This window comes from Hippocampus comes, unplaced genomic scaffold, assembly GCF_001891065.2.
Source record: "Hippocampus comes isolate QL1 unplaced genomic scaffold, H_comes_QL1_v1.1 scaffold144, whole genome shotgun sequence".
NCBI classification, from domain to species: domain Eukaryota; kingdom Metazoa; phylum Chordata; class Actinopteri; order Syngnathiformes; family Syngnathidae; genus Hippocampus; species Hippocampus comes.
The window spans coordinates 783,661-799,148 of NW_017805782.1; the positions used below are offsets into that span (position 1 = coordinate 783,661).

At 52.3% G+C, this 15,488-nt stretch overlaps 2 protein-coding genes, 1 long non-coding RNA gene and 1 other non-coding gene across 7 annotated transcripts in view; 3 read left to right on the plus strand and 1 right to left on the minus strand.

Moving 5' to 3' along the window:
• pinx1 (PIN2 (TERF1) interacting telomerase inhibitor 1) overlaps positions 1–2,892 on the plus strand; it is a 53,479-nt gene extending 50,587 nt beyond the window's left edge. For all 4 annotated transcript variants that reach the window (XM_019885062.1, XM_019885063.1, XM_019885064.1 and 1 more), the window contains one exon: positions 1,530–2,892. In XM_019885062.1, the coding sequence (XP_019740621.1) occupies positions 1,530–2,033 (504 nt within the window). In that variant the 3' untranslated portion in view covers positions 2,034–2,892. The remainder of the gene's footprint in view (positions 1–1,529) is intronic.
• A 714-nt stretch (positions 2,893–3,606) lies between these two features.
• On the minus strand, positions 3,607–13,176 carry LOC109524916 (uncharacterized). Its single transcript, XR_002170044.1, has 3 exons — positions 13,167–13,176; positions 5,754–5,756; positions 3,607–5,272 (listed from the first exon to the last, which is right to left on the minus strand). It is a non-coding gene; the product is annotated as an uncharacterized LOC109524916 (long non-coding RNA).
• sox7 (SRY-box transcription factor 7) lies at positions 5,295–8,394 on the plus strand. The gene is made up of 2 exons (XM_019885067.1): positions 5,295–5,614; positions 6,776–8,394. The coding sequence occupies exons 1-2, from the start codon at positions 5,374–5,376 to the stop codon at positions 7,624–7,626; spliced, it is 1,092 nt and encodes a 363-aa protein (XP_019740626.1). The 5' UTR covers positions 5,295–5,373; the 3' UTR covers positions 7,627–8,394.
• A 489-nt stretch (positions 13,177–13,665) lies between the features above and the next one.
• trnal-cag (transfer RNA leucine (anticodon CAG)) lies at positions 13,666–13,748 on the plus strand. Its single transcript has one exon. It is a non-coding gene; the product is annotated as a tRNA-Leu (tRNA).
• Positions 13,749–15,488: the final 1,740 nt, after the last annotated feature.

Genomic DNA, 15,488 nt, shown 5'->3' on the forward strand with positions numbered 1-15,488 from the left:
CCTCCACCCCGGGGGTGGGGGGGGAGCGCGGCGCAGGAAGGGCCGATAGCGAGCCAGGCCGCTCCTCTGCCGAAGGGGCCTTATCTCAGGGCTGCACACGGTGCGCTGAACGCATCCTTTTCCTGGGGTTCAGGGCCGGCCGGGAAGAAGGCGGAGGAGGAGGAGGAGGAGGAGGGCGCGTTGACTTGGCCGCTTTCTCCAACCTTTACAAACTGCCCCAGAAACCAAATCCTGGAGTGCTTTGGCTCAAGTGAACAAACCCCTGTGCATTGTTGTTATTTCATGGCATCGCTCATCAGCCGATGCATCTGCCAGGTTATGGGAGAGCGCCCCCCCCCCGCCGGTTTTTGAAGTTCTGATATCGCTGTTGGTATCGGCCCACCAAAAAGTCTCACATTGATTGGGCAAATTTATTCATGAGAGGGGATCTGCTGGTGGGCATAATGTGCAGTTCTCACCTTCCATGTCTTGTTTTTTATTTTTGTTTGGGGGTGGGGGTGGGGGGGCAAAAGTGTGGAGTGCTAATTACAGGTTACTGGAGTCCAGCAGACACGGTCAAAGGAGGAAATGAGATCCTCAAACGGTGACATAGCAACATGTTTCCAGGTAACTTGTTGCCACCAACATTGCGTCCGGCTGCGGCTGGCGCTGGAGGTCCACTGGCCGGTGCGTCTTTTTATTGGCGCTTCACCAAAAGCCAGCCAGGGAGAACCACATAGCAAGTTTGGAGCCGCTTTTCACCCGACGAGGATGTTTTTCAGCCATCCGCTTCTCCTTTGCGCCGCCTCGGTCGCCCCGGCGGCTTCCAAGCCGCTCGTTTGCGCTCCCGAGAGAGCGAGCGGGCGAGCCTAATTTCACAGGCACTTGTCGTAAAGTGGCCCCCAGCCATCGTTCCCCAAATCCCTGCTCACTTGTCGTTTGGCGCCGCGGGCTCGCTCCGAAGCCTCGTCGCCGCCCTCCGCGGCGACCATTGTGCCCGCATCGACTTTTCTCACAAGTTGTGCGTGCGAGTTTGCTTTAATGGCTGCAAAAGTGCCCAGGTTTGCTCGAAACTTTGAACCGTGTAGCCTCAATCATCCTCGCCATCACCGCGGAATGTTTGATCTCACTCCGCCTCCCCGGTTCAATAGCTCAAGTGTTCGATCCGATTTTTCTTTTCTTTCTTTCTTTCTTTCTTTCGCCGCCTTGATCTATATATACAAACATCAAACAATGGAAATGTATTGACCGCCAGCTGCGTTTTCGATGTATAGCTTGGAGGCTTTGCTCAAAGTCTCTCTCGAGGCCGGTGGAACCCGACTGGCCACAAAGCCACAAAGTATCACGGTTGGTACCAATTTTGAGTGTGGAAATTGTGGGAAAAGATCTTCGAAGCGAGTGTGATTAAAGTCGTTCCAGTTGTCTTCGGGTCGAACGCGTGCCTTGGTTCGGCAGTGGTGCGGCAATTTTGCGGCAGTGGACTGTGAGCTGTGAGCGTCGGCCCTGTTGTGTGCTTCGCAAGTTGACCGGCCCAATGTTATCTTCTTCAGGAGAGCGGCGGCGATTGCCACGGCAACAGCGGCGAGTGTCCGACCCCACCGGCCGCCGTCGTCTCCTACCCGCAACCGGACGCGGAGTCCATCACCAAGACGGTGACCAGCACCCTCAGCGTGCAGGAGTACTTTGCGCGGCGGATGGCCCGGCTGAAAAGCGGCCACGGTCAGGCCGCCGCCGCCGGCGGGGCGGAAGAGCCCCCAAAGAGGAAAAAGAAGAAGAACAAGAAGGCCGTCGAGAAGATGGAAGCGGCAAACGGTGCGGAGGAAGCGAGTGAGCCTGAGCCCGCAAAAAAGAAGAAGAAACGACAAAATGAGGGCGCCGTCAGCAACCACTCGGCGGAGCGAAAGGAAGCCAAGAAGGAGAGGAAACGCAAAAAGGAGACGCCAAGTGGCGCGGCGACCCTCGAACCGGAAACGAAATCGCTCGAGCAACCGGAGGAGACGATCGCCGTGCGGAAGAAATCCAAAAAGCGCAAGAAGCAGCAGCGAGATTTGTGACAAACGGAGCCAGCCAAATCTTGTGAAGCCAAAGCAAAACAGTTGAAGGCAGAAGGCCTTTTTTGTCTTGTTCTTTCAAAAGTGCCGATCACATTTTTAGGCCTTCGGCTTCAACGATGGGCAGACCGGTTCAACCGCATCAGGACGCCCCAGCACCCATCAACCCGGGAATCAACTCGAATGGCGGGCGTGGCTTCAAGCACCGCCCTTGTCCTTGTTGCGGTGCCGAACCCGAGCCGTCGCATTCGTCGGAAGAATGGCGTCATTGAAATCATCCAGCCACTTTGAATGCTCCCACACAACCACTTTTTTTTTTTTCCTCCCGGTTTTGTGTCGCGCTCACTTCATTCACCTGCGGCAAATTGTGAGATATATCAACGGGTTGCGCGATTGACGGGCTCGGAGTCGCGACCACAAGCGACCCGGCTGACTCTTGACTGGTGGCCAGCGACGCGCAGGGACCAACAAACGTGTCCACATTTTGGCCGGTCACACCCCCCCCCCCCCTTTGTCAAGGTCAATCCAAAATCTTATTTGTACATTCGCCCAAGAAAACAAAAGGACTCCAACTTCAAATCTCATTCTGCACTCACGAAGCCATACTTGGAATTTTCTTTTTCTCTTTTTTTTTTTTTTTTTAAATGACTCTGGGCTCAATCTTTTGTCTCATTTGGATGGCAAAAAACACATTTGGCGCTCGGCTTTCTGTCTCATTCTAATTTCTTTGATGAAGCAAACATCGCGCTCAGGTTTTGCTCTCATTTTTCCTCGTTTAAGCTTTTTTTTTTTTTTTTTGTCGATCTTCTTGATGCTCATTTCTTATTGGAAACATTAAAACGTAAGGCTCGGGCTTTGTCTCCTTTTGGTGTCATTTTTCACCTCATTTCTCATGACGACAATACGGGCCTGGACTTTTCGTTTTTCCCTCTAGACAGAAAAACACCGGGCCTAAGTTTGTGTCCGATTTTCCCCACATTTCCCAAGAGATGATTGTTGCGTGACTTCCGCCTTTTGGCTGCTGCTTCATTGGCTCCATTCAAGCGGCTCAAGTAGTTTTTGTTTTTGCTGTCCGACCAAAACAATGCCAGCAAAACACACCAGGTCCTTCAATGAACTTGACTCATGTTTGCATTGTTTTTTTTTTTTTTTTTTTTTGTTTTTTTTAGCCCCTCTTTGATGAAGCCATGTTCTTATTTGGTAGTTCTGGGCTGGCGTTCCGATGGTCAAGTTGCATCATGTGGCCAACGCGCTGACTTTCACTCCAAATCAGTGCGTTGGGAGGAAACGCGAGCCAATGCATCACTGATGTGTCTGCGGGAGGCACAATCTGGGGCGGCAGGTGTCGTATCCTCTTCCTCTCTGTGTCTGGGGGTGGGGGGGCTTTTCCACTCTTTTGGGAATGTGTGTGTCGGTGCGAGATTTGCATGGTCCTTTTTGCATTTTGCTTTTGCATTTGTCGGCGTGATCGGTGAAATCCCTCCAAAATCAAGCGAAACGGCTTTCTCAAGGTAAGTGAAATAAATGGCTTGTGCTCGCTGAGCTCATTCCGCCAGCGGTTCTCCTGACTGTGACGTTTGTTTGCTCGTTCATGTCGGTAACAGTCGATTCATGTTTTGGTTTCATTCTCACAGCCTCAAAGTAACCCCAATAAAAGCAGATCCCGGATAAAGCTCTGCTGCCGGCAGTCTGTGATATCTGTCAAAAATCGGCAGGTGCACCTGACTCAGCTCCAAGGTAAGAAATGCACTCGTATGCTTCATTGAGTCCCGCTTTGCAGCGGTTTGGCCAGAACCGTCAATATTCCGTTTTTCGCACGAGGAATTATTATTGCCAGCTAAAGCGAATGCAGCTGGCTCCGCGCTCCCGATGGCAACTTTTCTCTCTGCCTACGACTTTATGGATGACTAATTTTCCAAACCGTGTGGGCTTCGAACCCCTCAAAAATCAGCGGACGCGCCGATACTTGCGTTCTCCATAAAATGCCAAATGCACATGATGCCTTTCTGAGCTCCAAAATGCGAATGCTATGTTAGTACGATGAGGCTGGCAATCTCGGCCAGCTAAGCTAACAATGCTAGCCGTGTGCCCCGGGTCGCGACCTTTAGTATTAGCTGATAAATTCTGTTGCCAAGATAGGATTGAACACAAACATTTGCGGATGAGCCGACCAATTTGATATAAGAAGCCTCTCTATAAAGCTGTTCGCTGTCTGCGTGAAATTCCCTGCCCCCCCCCTCTTTATTTTTTTACCTCCCCAAATTGGATTTGTGTCATGCACGATTTATGATGTGTTTTAGTCACTTTTTAATTTGAGTTGAAAAAGTTGGGAGACTCATCTGGTGTGGTCATATTCCCGATTTCAGTCTGACAACCAAGCGAGCCTCTGACCCGCTGCGAGCGACTCCGGCCACAACCGAAGAGTTATCCTGTCAACAGGAACTCCCACATTTGAGACAGTCGCTCGTCGCTCCAGAAGGAAGGTGATTCGTGTCGCGCGCGTGTATGTTCAGCATTTTATCTCGGAAGTGTAAAAATAAGCGAACCGCCAGTATGAATCCTTCACTCTACGATGGCCTCAGTGTGCAGCTTCCAAGCTCGGTGCAACTTTGGAGGATAGAAATTCAATCGAGGAAATACCGAAAGTAGCGGCTATGTCCTGTATGTGGAAAGATTTTGAAGTGCGATTTAATGATGATGTACGGCCATTGCTTAGGGTAGAGTTCTTGGAGAGTGATGGTTCGGGAGAGGCGAGGATTCCACCCAACAGTCGACACCACCTGGGATTTGGTGCTTTTGACGCGCACCACAACAACTGGTCTGAGAAGTTTTTGGGCGCGTCTTGACTTGCGCCACCGCACAGGCACAAGCACCAAAACCGAAGAGGAATGCCAAACCCCCCCTGCCCACACACGTTAGAAAAAAAAACCCAAAACAAAACCGGACCAAAGCAAACAATAACAAAAAACGAACAAGTTTCCGCTCTGATTTAAGAGGGACTCGAGCGCAGTGAGCGCATTCGGTGCGCGCGTCCCGTTTTGTTTTGTTTTTTTTTTTTTTTTCGCGTCGGACTCGCTCGCCGAGGAGGAGCCGAGAGGAGGCCCCCCTCCTCAAATATAAAGCCCCCCGCTCGACGCCAGAGGAGAACCTGGCTCACACCTCGCCGAGGAGGAGCTCGCACCTCAGCAAGTGCCGTTTTCGCACCGAATAGCAACTTTTTGGGTTTCTCCCCTCCCCGCCCCCTCCTTGCCCCGCTTACCCCACTCCGAGTCGCGGCGAGCGAGTGGGCGCTCGGAAGCAAAAGAGCGCAAGTCGGCAACGCGGGCGGGCAGGCGGCGCGCACATGGCCGCCCTCATCAGCGCCTACTCGTCGTGGCCCGAGTCGTTCGAGTGTCCCCCGGCGGACGGTGACTTGGCCTCGGCCGCGGCCGACGCGCATCGCGGCGCCGGCGGCGGCGACAAGCCGGCCGAGCCGCGCATCCGGCGGCCCATGAACGCCTTCATGGTTTGGGCCAAGGACGAGCGCAAGCGGCTGGCCGTGCAGAACCCGGACCTGCACAACGCCGAGCTCAGCAAGATGCTCGGTAAGTCCGTCGCCGTTTTTCTTCTCGTTTCCGACTCGGAGCAGTTTCCACGTTTGTCTTTGAAGCTTCGTTTCAAGCGCGTCTGTCTGCGCGTGGTGCGCAAAGCAACGGATTCGATTTTCGGCTCCGCACGGGCCACTCGCTCCAGCGTGGCTTTTGGGGTGCAAAAAGACGCACCGTTTTGATGTGCGTGGGAAGAGAAAAGTGGGGGGGGGGGGGTGAGCCCGTTTCCAAGTTCGGCAAATGGCACGCGCGCTATAGACAGTCAGTGGATCAATCCTCTCGTTGGATGTTTTCTTATCAAAAATAAATACAAATGTGATCTCGGGCACATTTGAAGAAAACATTTCCCATTTAAAGCCAAAAGACTAATACACGGAGATTTTTTAATTGCATTTTTTTTTTTCACAATCTGACTCAACTCTTTGATTTTCAACCGTATCTCACTGCGTCAAAGTGCATTTTACGCATGAATCAAAGACATTTGATCACGCGTGAAAATGTTCCGCTGTCGCTCGACAACTCCGAGCAAACTTGTTCACTTCAAAGCTTGAACGGTTGACGCGGGAATGAAGACTTTGGTGGATCTTCGCGGTTGACAAATTTCCCCCATTTCACGCGGCCGTGACAGAAATCTCTGTGGCGTCAAGTCAGGGCAGGCTCGGCTCGGCCGGCGGACGTGACACATGACATCTCGAGATGTTGGGGGGGGGGGGCGAGAATGGAGCCAAAGGCTTCATGCTTTTTCCGCGACAAGTCTCCAGGTGTGAAAGCCTCGAAATGTTGACCCAATAGAGATGGTCATTTTTCAATTTAGAACCCAGTGTGACGCCGCCACAATTTGCAGAATGCGGACACGCGTTCGATGTTTGAAGTTACGCCTCCCCCAAAATCAAATCAAATCAAAAAACGGGAACAAATATTTTCGTGTGTATTATGCCCCAAATCTTGAATTTCGCATGTGGCCGTGTCATTTTTCTGCCGTCGTTGCCTCCCTTCATTCAAAGAGGTGAACACACACACACACACACACACACACACACACACACACACCCTCAAGTTGATAAGAGAGCGTCAAGCTTCTCGAGTTTGGACGAGTTCTGGAGCAAATGTGGAGTGTTTTGGCACGCTGGAATGATGCTTGCGGTTGTTCTCCATCAGGGAAGTCGTGGAAGGCCCTGACGCCGCCCCAGAAGAGGCCCTACGTGGAGGAAGCCGAGCGCCTGCGTGTGCAGCACATGCAGGACTACCCCAACTACAAGTACCGGCCCCGCCGCAAGAAGCAGCTGAAGCGCATCTGCAAGCGGGTGGACCCCGCGTTCCTGCTGGGCGGCCTGGCCCCCGACCAAAACGCCCTGCCCGAGCAGCGGGCCCTGTGCCGACCCCTGGATAAGGACGACGGGAGCGACCCGGCGGCGGCGGCCGTCCGCTTCGCCGGCCCCGGCCCGGCCCTGCCGAGCTTCCGGGACCCGGCGGCTTCGACGAAAAAAAAAGTGGACCGCGAGCACGCGCCTCCCTCTTACTACCCCGCCATGTCCTGCTCTTCCCCTGACGGGCGCCACGCGAGCCAGATGGGCAGCCCGCCGCCGTACCACCCGGACTACGCTCCGAGCCACATGCAATGCGCGGGGCCGCACGTGTCCCACATGACCCCCGGTCAGAGCGGCGGCCTGATCCCCGGCTCGTACTACGCCGCCTCGCCGTTCCCGCTGCCCCACCACGGCCTCCGCCACGGCCACGCGGGGCAGCTGTCCCCGCCGCCGGAGACTCAAGGCCACCTGGAGACTCTGGATCAGCTGAGCCAGGCCGAGCTCCTGGACGAGGTGGACCGCAATGAGTTTGACCAGTACCTCAACTCGGGAGGGGGCGGCTTCCACGCCGAGCAAGGCGGCGGCGGCGGCGTCACAGGCCACATCCAGGTGTCCGCCGCCACGAGCGCCACAGAGACCAGCCTGATTTCGGTCCTGGCCGACGCCACCGCCGCCTACTACAACAACTACGGCATCTCGTGAGCCGCGGGGCCGCCGCCATCAAAGACGCTTCCGACATCCGTCCCTTCATTTTCTAGCACTGCTCCCGTTCGGGGTCACGCGTCGGTGGGAGGTCATCCCCAGAGAGTTTGGCGCGACAAGCCGAGTTCACCCTGAACCGGCCGCCAGTCAATCACAGTGCACACAACACGCATCCATTGGCTTTGTAGACCGCCGCGCCCGTGAAGGTTGCTGGAGGCTCCCTGAGCCGACTCTCGGCGACGGAAGTCGCGACCACCCAACGTGGCGCGCACGCACGCTAGAAGCTATCCGTCCATCCGTTTTCCGTCACGCTTGTCCTCGTTCAGGTCCCAGCAGATTGAAGAGTTTTTAGCAGGGGAACTCCGAATGGGTCACAAGGCACTTCTCGGCAAACGTGCAGCCGTTATTTTCGACCCTTTCGGCTCACCGGTAACTGGAGTCTCGCCGAGAAGGCTTTCGTGCTTTTGCTGGAGGCTCCCCGACCCGCCTTGGCACTTTTGGCGGCAGAAGCGGGGTTGTTTCTCGCAACGCGCATACACTGTCGCGATAGAGACATGCATCCAAACATTTTTTTTTCCATCCGCATCGGGGTAGCGAGCGGGTCACGATCCCCAAAGACTTCTTTCTCCCTTTTGGTGAGAGGAGCACCTGGACCAGTTGCCAATTAATCGTAGCGCACGTACATCAGCAAAGAATTCTTGACATTCGCACGTCCGAGCAGTTTGATGTCAGTCTGCAATGCACTCGACGCGTGCGGCGGGACGAAAAGTAACAGTTTGAAAGCCGTGCCGAGCACCAGAGCGCGACATATCCGGCCGGCTGCTGGCACCAAAACTTCGGAGGCACCTCAGGGAAGGTGATGGGGGCCCCTCCACTTGTCGTCTCCATTTCAGACCCCCGACTTTGTGCAAGCGGAACCACTGATGGACGCTCGCCAGGAGCTCATTGAAAGCTTCTCGTTTTGGTCATGCTGTCCCTTGCGGAGACTTACCTCGCTACTCGTCGCCCCGGTGAGGGTTTTGTCTCCAGTACGCCCCCCCAATTGAGCTAGGGTGAAATGTATGCCGATTTAGATTGTAATTTAAAAGTGATGAATTGTCATTTCCTGTACAAATCAATAAACGCCGATGCTGGTGCCGAACTGGAACATGTTGGACTTTGTTTGTGCTTGTCATACACCCACTGCCGCCATCATCATCATCATCATCATCCTGGTGAGGATTAGACACAAGAACAAAGCCACGCGATGCCGCCTCCGTCCCCTTAGCGCCGCTTTTGTTTTGCCGCAATTCCGGGTTTCTTTTACCCCCGTCTATCACGTCCATGTAGAAAATACGTAAATAGTGCGGCGGTTTGATTTGCAAACTCGCCCCATTTTTTCCGCTAAAAGGAATTCAGGGTGGAGGATGTTGGGGGGGTCACAGTATGTCCAATTGTCTGGCGGTTTGGGGGTTGGCAAACGCCTCAGAAAATATTGCTGGTCACTTCCATTTGGCCTGCCACATCAATCCCCTGCTGTCCGGTGTAGTTAATGACACAGTCAGGCTCGAGAATGACTGCGTGGGGGTGTAGAAGTGTGTGTGTGTGTGTGTGGGGGGGGGGCGTAAATCTCAAATCTTCTTTCCCCATTGGAATCCGTGCAAACGCCACGAATCCATTGCGGCCTGCTCGCAACAACGCCAACAAAAATGCTCACAATTTGTGGTTCAATGAGAAAAAAAGAGCAGCCCGGAATGATGTGCTCCATCTCAAAAACGTTTCACCGTGGCCATTTTTTCCACATATTGCGTCGTAGGTTGTTTTTTTTTCATGTCCTCATTCTTATTGTAAGAATACAGCACCTGTTTTCACAAAAGGCAAAGGAATAAAACCGAGAACTGGAGAACCGCCGATTCTCACTCGGTTCATCGATATGGCGGCAGGAACACTCTCGGTGTGCGTCTACGCCGCTGGAAGTGACAACATTCATCACGTGTGCGGCGCATTCCTTCAGGGTGATGACGACGTGACGAGGAGCCTCCCGGGGCGGCCGCGAAAGTGCTGGTGCGTCTGCGGTCAACTCCGGGTCGTTTGGGGCTGCGGCGGCGGACTCCCTCGGCGAAGACCTGCGAGCGCGTCCCACATTCATCCACTCGAGGGCAACGAGTGCCCTCGCGCGCCGACATCCCATCCCATCTTTACTCAGGAACCTCAGTACGATGGCGCCGTTTTTGACGGCGAGCGCCAGGTAAGAAAGCCGCTGACATTGGAATGGAGCCGTGCGCTGAGCCAGCTTTGCTGACTTTGTTTTCCCTTTGTCTCGTTGCTCGTTGTCTTTTTGTAGAGGTCTCACCAAAGCATCCAACGTTCGTGTCAAAAGCACTGTTCTGCCTGACACGATTCTTTTCACATCAAGCTTGTTTTCTCAGCTTTTTGCTCAGAAGTGTCAGGGTTTTGGGGAGGAAGAAAAACAACAACCCATGCTCTACTGCTAATTACAAAAAAAAAAATGGTCGCGAATTATTGGGCTGGGTGAAAGAAGAGATTCGACTCTCTCATTTCGTAGGTTCACTGCTCCGAGTGTCACAGACCACAATTTTCTCAAAATACTCCAAAATGGCTTGCAATATGGCGGTCTACTTTGAAAACAGGTGGCAGTGGATGAGTTTAAAAAAAAAAAAAGCATCAATTGGACCTGTCAATTCAGGAGAGAAAGCCTCATGACACCATTCAATGGGAGCACACAGATTACAAAGAAGTGGACCTCAAATTAAGCCTTGGGGGACGCCGCAATTCAATCAATGAACGAAGACTAAAACTTACTGAAAAAGGTCAGTGACTCAAAGGTTGCAGTGAATGAGTTCAATTCGGGAGCTCGGAATTCAACTTGTCAATCAAGGTGCCGCGCCGTTCTCATTAAGAGGTCAAAAAGTTCAATGTCGCAATCCAATCTCTGGCATCCTTGCAAGATGCACAATATTTGCTCGCGTACATGAATGCTGGCTGAACAAACAAGGGAACCTCCTGGTTGTTTTCTTTCTTTCTTTTCGCAGGCTGATTGCCGGCTGGCCGCGTTCCAGCCCGCGGTCGGGGTCAGGGCGGTGGAATGAGGCTGTCAGGTAGTCTCTTATGTTTCCTCTTTCCTCCCGTGCCGTCATGTCGCTTCCCCGGCCAAACAAACAACAAGCGGGGCGTCAAGGTAAAACGCCGCGCAACAGCTGCGTAAAGTATTATCCATCCGTTGCCTTTCAAGTGACTTGAAAGCCGCCAGAGTCCTCCGGAGGCACGCAGGAGGCCGACTGTCTGGCGATGGTGCGGCTCCTCGCCGTCCGCTCGCATCACCTCGCATTCTCGCCATGCTAATTGGGGGTCGCGGCGAAAGGGCGGATTCCAATTACGTGACCGAGGCGGGCGCTTTCATTCTTCCTACACTGTTGCTTCCTCGGCCTTCATTGAACGATACGGAAACGCGGGTTCATTGAACCGGCCGCGATCCGGTGGAAAAGCTTCGCGTGTATGATGGCGCTGGCCCCTCGCAAACTAAATCTTGCTCGAGTGAAGCGTAAGAACCTGTTTAGGATTTGTACTTGCATCTAAATGGGGCCAAAAGGGGCAAAAGACACACGCATACACACACGCACGCGCACACATCTTGCAGCAAGGGATTATGGGTGCTATTCTTCATCTCATTGTGGCTCAACAACGGGCGGCGAGCAGGCAGGCGTGTTCGGAAGAATGGAGCAGACTTGTCAAGGGACGGCTGCCATGTGGCACACGATGTGTGCGTGTGTGTTTGTGCGGGGGTGGGAGGGAGGGCATGCAGATGGGAGACCCCTTTGGAAAACTTGGGGGACCGAACCAGCGGCCAAGGGCCTCCCAGCCGTCCGTACCTGCGCCGCGAACGCTGCACCTGTTCTGAGCAGATACAGCAGCAGGAAGGGGGGGCCGGGGGGGGACCGGCGCTTGGCTGCCAGTGCGGCGAAAGGATGAGACTAAGATTGTCCATTTATCCTTCGCTCGAACATTTACTCCAATGAGAAAGTCGTTTTTGCAGGTGGTCAGTATGTCTGCAGCGCCCTCCATCATTTAGAATCACGCTATTTTTGTGGTCCACTTATCTGAGCGGTGTGTCGATTTTTCGAATATCCGCTTTATGTATGCGTCTTAAAAAAATGCTGCCTTTTCTCAGTGGAAGTGAGTAAGAGCGTGTTGACCGCATGTTCTTCCCCGGAGGAACTTTGAGAGCGGTGGCGAATCCGCACGTCAACGCTAACGCACGGCGCGTCCGCCGCCTTGATGTGCCCGCTTTCAACTTAAAAAAGCTCCGCGGGTTCGGGGCCCCGCTCCAGGGCGACCTTGGCACCGGGTGCCCGTCATCCTTTCCATGGAGTTACGGCCGCGATGTGTTGCTCCCGAGCTTGAAGGAATGGTTTCCTGCCGGCCGCCCTTAAAGAGGTCCACGGTGAAATCATGAAACGTACGGAAGTGACTCATGCTGCTGTCCCTCCCCAGAGTTGAGACAGCGCTGTTGTTTCTGCTGCTGCTAAAATGGCGCGTTGACAGCTTGAAAACAGGATACGAGCTCGCGTAGCCGTGTGTGTGCGTGCGTGTGTGTGTTTATTGCAGATGGCCGAGCACTTAAGAGCAGACGGGTCTGCCCCCGCAGATAAGCAAAAACAGCAAAGACGCTCACGTCTGCGTGTATGTAACGCAGGTATGGAACACGTTTGTAAACAATAGCCGCCCGTTTAGCTCTGGGTGGGGAAAAGTGATGGACTACGGCTAACGTGAGCTGAAAACGATGACAAAAACGTGTGTGTGGGATTGCGACACTGGGTATCCCATTATATCATTCGCTGCCAGCTGTTTTCAATGCACAATTCCCCACACTGCCTTGCTCGTCCCCCAAGGGTCAATTTTAGGTCCACTTATTTTCAGTCTCTACCAGCTGCTACTCAACTGACACCATTTGGAGACATGGCATACATTTCCACTTTTGCACTTTGTCAAATCCAGATCCAGAAAGAGAAAACCCTTCCACCGTTTGGGTTTGGCCACAGGTGCTTCTACTCAACCGCAGGTAAATGAGCTCCTTTATTATTAATATTATTAACCAACTTGTGTGACTTGAGCACTTGTTAAAGCTGTTACTGCTGATGTTGGTTTTCTTGAGAAAAAAAAAGTTCATGAAATACAGCTAAATTGAGATTTGAGTTAGTCTAAAACACACACACACACACGAGCAAAGGGCTCACCCTGAAATGCTTCCCAGCCAAGAAATAACCATGACAATTACAAAAGTAGGACTAAATGAAACCTTAATGGAAATAATTCGTTGGAGTTGATGGTTGGACACATGTCTTGTGTTGTTGAGTGCTCTTTGGCAAGGAATGCTGAAGATGGTCAGCTAGTTCTTTGGCTTATCTAGATCATCCAGAGCAGCTTTTCGTTTGAGGATATCGATTTGAAAGCTGGTAGGTCGTCCTCCCTCAAGGCCCACACTGCACACTTTGGCTTCTATTGGCACGCTCACGCAAGAAAACGCTGCTGTGGAATGACACAAGTCACAACTACAGACCACCTCAAGGAAGAACATTGCATTCCATCTGCTCTCGGAACCCTTTCCACATCGGCCCAATGTGTCGTGTGAGCGGTTGCGGAACTTCGGTTGGAGATGGCTCATGACGGAACACCACGTCGTCTTCAGGCGCTAAGCTGTCGCCATCTTGCGGCCAGTGTGAGAAATGCTGTAGGGGACAACTTCCGGGAATCCAAAACACGCCGTTTTCCATTTGTCTCGTGCTGTAATCTATTTTTGCTTTTGAGATAAAACTTGGAAATCAAACTGTTTATTCGACTTTTACTCGTTCCACACAATAAAGAAGAAAATCAAGCTGTATTTAAATTTGGGTGTTTCTCGATGAAAACTAAAAACGAACAACGAGGTGGGTTCTCTTCCTCCTCCTTTTCGATATTTTCTTTCTCTTAATATCTAATTACGGAACACACCCTCGTTTTTTAGTTTATATAATTATAATATAATAGAGCCAGGCATCCTATGTCAGGATGGCCGAGCGGTCTAAGGCGCTACGTTCAGGTCGTAGTCTACTCTGTAGGCGTGGGTTCGAATCCCACTTCTGACATGACTTTTGCTTTCCTGTAAGCCAGGGGTAGGGAACTCCGGTTCGTCGAGAGCCATCTCCTGCTTGTTTTCGATCCCTCCTCTACACCAACGCAGCTGATTCAAAGGATCAGCTCATCAGTAAGCGCTGCGGAAGCCTGAAACGATCGTGATCAGCTGAATCAGGTGTGTTGGAGTAGGGAGAGCTCGAAAGCAGGCAGCAAATGGCCTCACCCTGCTGTAAGACGACCCGTTTTCTTCTTGTCACTCATTAATGACGATATTATGCCACACACAGTATTCAAGGGCAAACAACACGACATTTGACCAGATCGGTGACTTCAAGGGGAGAGTGTGCTCAATATCACTGCCAATGTACACGAGCAAGTGCTTGCAAGCTTTACACTAAAGGATGGCTAAATGCCTCATTGTATGAGTTGGGAAATGATTGAATCTTGCAGTTTACACACAGTGTAGTTATCCATCACTAAAATAAGACAATGTTTGTTTTGTCTGCAGAGTGAACTTGAATACTGGCATGAAAGTGAGAAAGTCCAACTATCTCCCTTCTTGGCCAACCTCCAAGCAGCAGTTTTGGACTGATTTCATTATCTGCTACCGTGCCAATCTCATTACGGTGGGATTAGCGCTGCAGGTTCTTGCAGATCTGCGATAACGCACTGGGTGGGGGGGGGCGAGGCTGAAGAGAAAATGTGTTGTCAAAACGTTCAATTCCGTTTTCGATGGTGTTCTTGATAACCTATGGAACTTTTCCTGGATCAATCCATTTGATAGAATCTGAAAGGACTGGACTGATTTCATTATCTGCTACCGTGCCAATCTCATTACGGTGGGATTAGCGCTGCAGGTTCTTGCAGATCTGCGATAACGCACTGGGTGGGGGGGGGCGAGGCTGAAGAGAAAATGTGTTGTCAAAACGTTCAATCTTGTTTTCGATGGTGTTCTTGATAACCTATGGAACTTTTCCTGGATCAATCCATTTGATAGAATCTGAAAGGACCGTCCCAGATTTTCTTTGCAAGAGTATGTGCGGCAGCACAGTAGTTTGACGAATACTGTGTACGATTGCGATGCGAGCCCGAGGACACTCTCACGTGGATTTCAGTGGAGCTGAAGCTTGAACGCAAACTTAACACGTGCAATTGTTGGATAGCTTTTAGTTCCTCCGCTCTTGTTTGGGGTGCCACTGAGTGGGCTTGGCCTGGTCTCCCCGTGCTCGCGGGGGTTATCTGCGGGTACTTCGGCTTCCTTTCGCATTCCCCAAAACATGCATGTTGAGTTCATTGGTGACTCCGAGTTGTCCGTAGGAGTGAATGTGAGCGTACGCGATTGTCTCCTTGCGAATGGCCAGCAGGCAGACCACAGGCTATCTATCCTTCCTCCTCCCCACCTCAGCCGGAATGGGCCCCAGCTCCGCCACGAGCGTTCCAGCAGTCGAGATGGCAAGCCCTGCCACTCCTAGACGTTAATTACTTGTGATGGTTGAACTGAGGCCAGCTGTCCAGGAGAGCTAAGCCGCACTGCACATGCCCAGTATTGCACCAGCTTTTGCTTTGTGTCCCCCACCTGATGCAAATGGTACAAACCTTCCTTTGCGCTATTTTCTCCCCTTGGTGAGTCAGGACATCATAAATCTTCCCACGTGTCCCGAGAATAAACAAAAAGTAGCTCTAATCGTTAGCTGCGATTCCAGACTGCTGACTGCAAACAATTTCCCGTGATTCAGGTCACACGGCATTGT